This window comes from Temnothorax curvispinosus, unplaced genomic scaffold (assembly GCF_003070985.1).
Source record: "Temnothorax curvispinosus isolate PA1 unplaced genomic scaffold, ASM307098v1 QBEX01009432.1, whole genome shotgun sequence".
NCBI lineage: Eukaryota > Metazoa > Arthropoda > Insecta > Hymenoptera > Formicidae > Temnothorax > Temnothorax curvispinosus.
The window spans coordinates 1,017-2,887 of record NW_020219212.1 but is presented as its reverse complement, the minus strand read 5'-3'; the positions used below and the strand labels follow the sequence as shown (position 1 = coordinate 2,887).

The 1,871-nt window shown below is 34.1% G+C and overlaps 1 protein-coding gene across 1 annotated transcript; it reads right to left on the bottom strand.

The window, feature by feature from the left end:
- Positions 1 to 222: 222 nt before the first annotated feature.
- On the bottom strand, positions 223 to 1,759 carry LOC112459002. The gene is made up of 2 exons (XM_025022872.1): positions 1,304 to 1,759; positions 223 to 1,213 (listed from the first exon to the last, which is right to left on the bottom strand). Exons 1-2 carry the CDS (start codon positions 1,447 to 1,449, stop codon positions 1,051 to 1,053), a joined length of 309 nt encoding a protein of 102 aa, XP_024878640.1. The 5' UTR covers positions 1,450 to 1,759; the 3' UTR covers positions 223 to 1,050.
- Positions 1,760 to 1,871: the final 112 nt, after the last annotated feature.

The following is a 1,871-nucleotide window of genomic DNA, read 5'->3' as shown; positions in this document are numbered from 1 at the left end:
TGGCGGAATTAGAACAATTGGATGATGATATAAAACAAGTCAAAAAACAAGAAATCATGAAAATTTTGTGGAGAAAGGAAAACCTGTGAGCGAGATGATTTTTGTGATAAAATAAATAATTTGTATTTATTGGTAGATACATATAATACTCATGTCTTAAGATTGTGCGATATTAATTTTAGTAATAACATATATGTGTACTGGTATATAATAATAATAATATTAAAGAAATTTTGTACTATTTATTTTATATTTACATAATAAATACATATTAGCATTACATTTCACAATATGATACGTGTGTAACCAATCGATCAAACGTTTACGTGTAGATAAAGTCTTGATTTTGTCCTCTTGTTACATGATCATGCTGCTAATTGACCATTCCATTTGGAGTCATAAAATAATTGCAAAGAGTCTTTAATGTGCGTCGCAAATGCACCATTTTCGTTATTTTCAATAATTTCATCATTGTTTTCAAATTGTAAAATATTACCTTCTTTGTTTCTTAAGAAATTGTGCAAACATACAGTTGCCAAAATATATTTATTGATATTTTCAGGAATCGCAGCGATCGGTCTGTTATATATACCCCACTTTTTTGCCAAAATCCCAAATGTATTTTCTATTATACGCCGGGCTCGCGAAAGTCTATAATTAAATATGTTTTTGCGTTCCCCCAAATACCGTCCAGCATATGGCCGCATCAAATGCTTTCCAATGGGGAATGCTTCATCCCCAATAAAAAAATAAGGCACTTGTATATCGGTTCCGCTTAAGCAACTGGTTCCTTCTGGAATATCCAGCATCTCATTTGTCACATTCAAGTAGCTGTTCCCATAAATTCCCGCATCACTGTTCTTCCCTATTGACCCAATATCCACCAAAGTGAATTGATAATTGTGATCACACACAGCCAAAAGTACGATGCTGTATCGTATGTGATAATTAAAGTACAGCGTACCAGAATTAGGGGGGCATTGAGCATTGACACGTTTTCCATCAATTGCCCCCAAGCAATGTGGAAAATTCCATAATGTCCAAAAACCCTCAGCAATTTGTAAATATTCTTCTCTTGAAGGAGTTCGTTGATAGATAGGACCAAGAAAGTCTTTCAAATACGTCACACGTCTCTTTAATTATTTTATGTACTGTTGATAAACCAACACGATAGGCAAAAGCAACTGCTGGAACTTTGCCTCCAATCAGAAATCTGTAACATCATTATCAATATTATAATATTAATTGCCAAACTGTTTTTACACATATGTATTGTTAGACTACGAATAATCCGAACATATACCGCAATGTAAAAGCAACTCTTTGCTCTGGTTCAAGTGCCCGTGGACTTCGTTTCATTAAACTTGGATTAACAATGTCCATCAAGTGTTGGAATGTTGGCAGTGTCATACGTGTATACTTGTGGAACATTTGCTCATCTGTTTTCATCTCCTGAAAAAGATTGTAAAACGCTCCTTGCTGTCTTCTCCTTGTGTTAATTGGTCGTACCCAGACACGCCGACGGCGCGGCGGCGACGATGACGTTCACGGTTTCTACGACGTTGCACCAAAAATGCTCCCATGTTGACCAGAGAAATTAACAACAAATCGAAATCATCCATTTCTGTGAAAAGACAAATGTAATTCAATCTAATGCAGTCTTCTCGAATTAAAATCACATTCAGAATTGTATGAATTAATTGCAAAAACGTTAAAGAATGGCCAAACAGCGCAAACATCAAATATCAAAATAAGTGAAAAATATTCAATGATACATACAAATAATAAAGTATTATTCGAGAAAATTAACCAAATCAAGAAAACGTTTTAATAATGAATTTTTACACCTAAACTGTATATGAAACTTACCG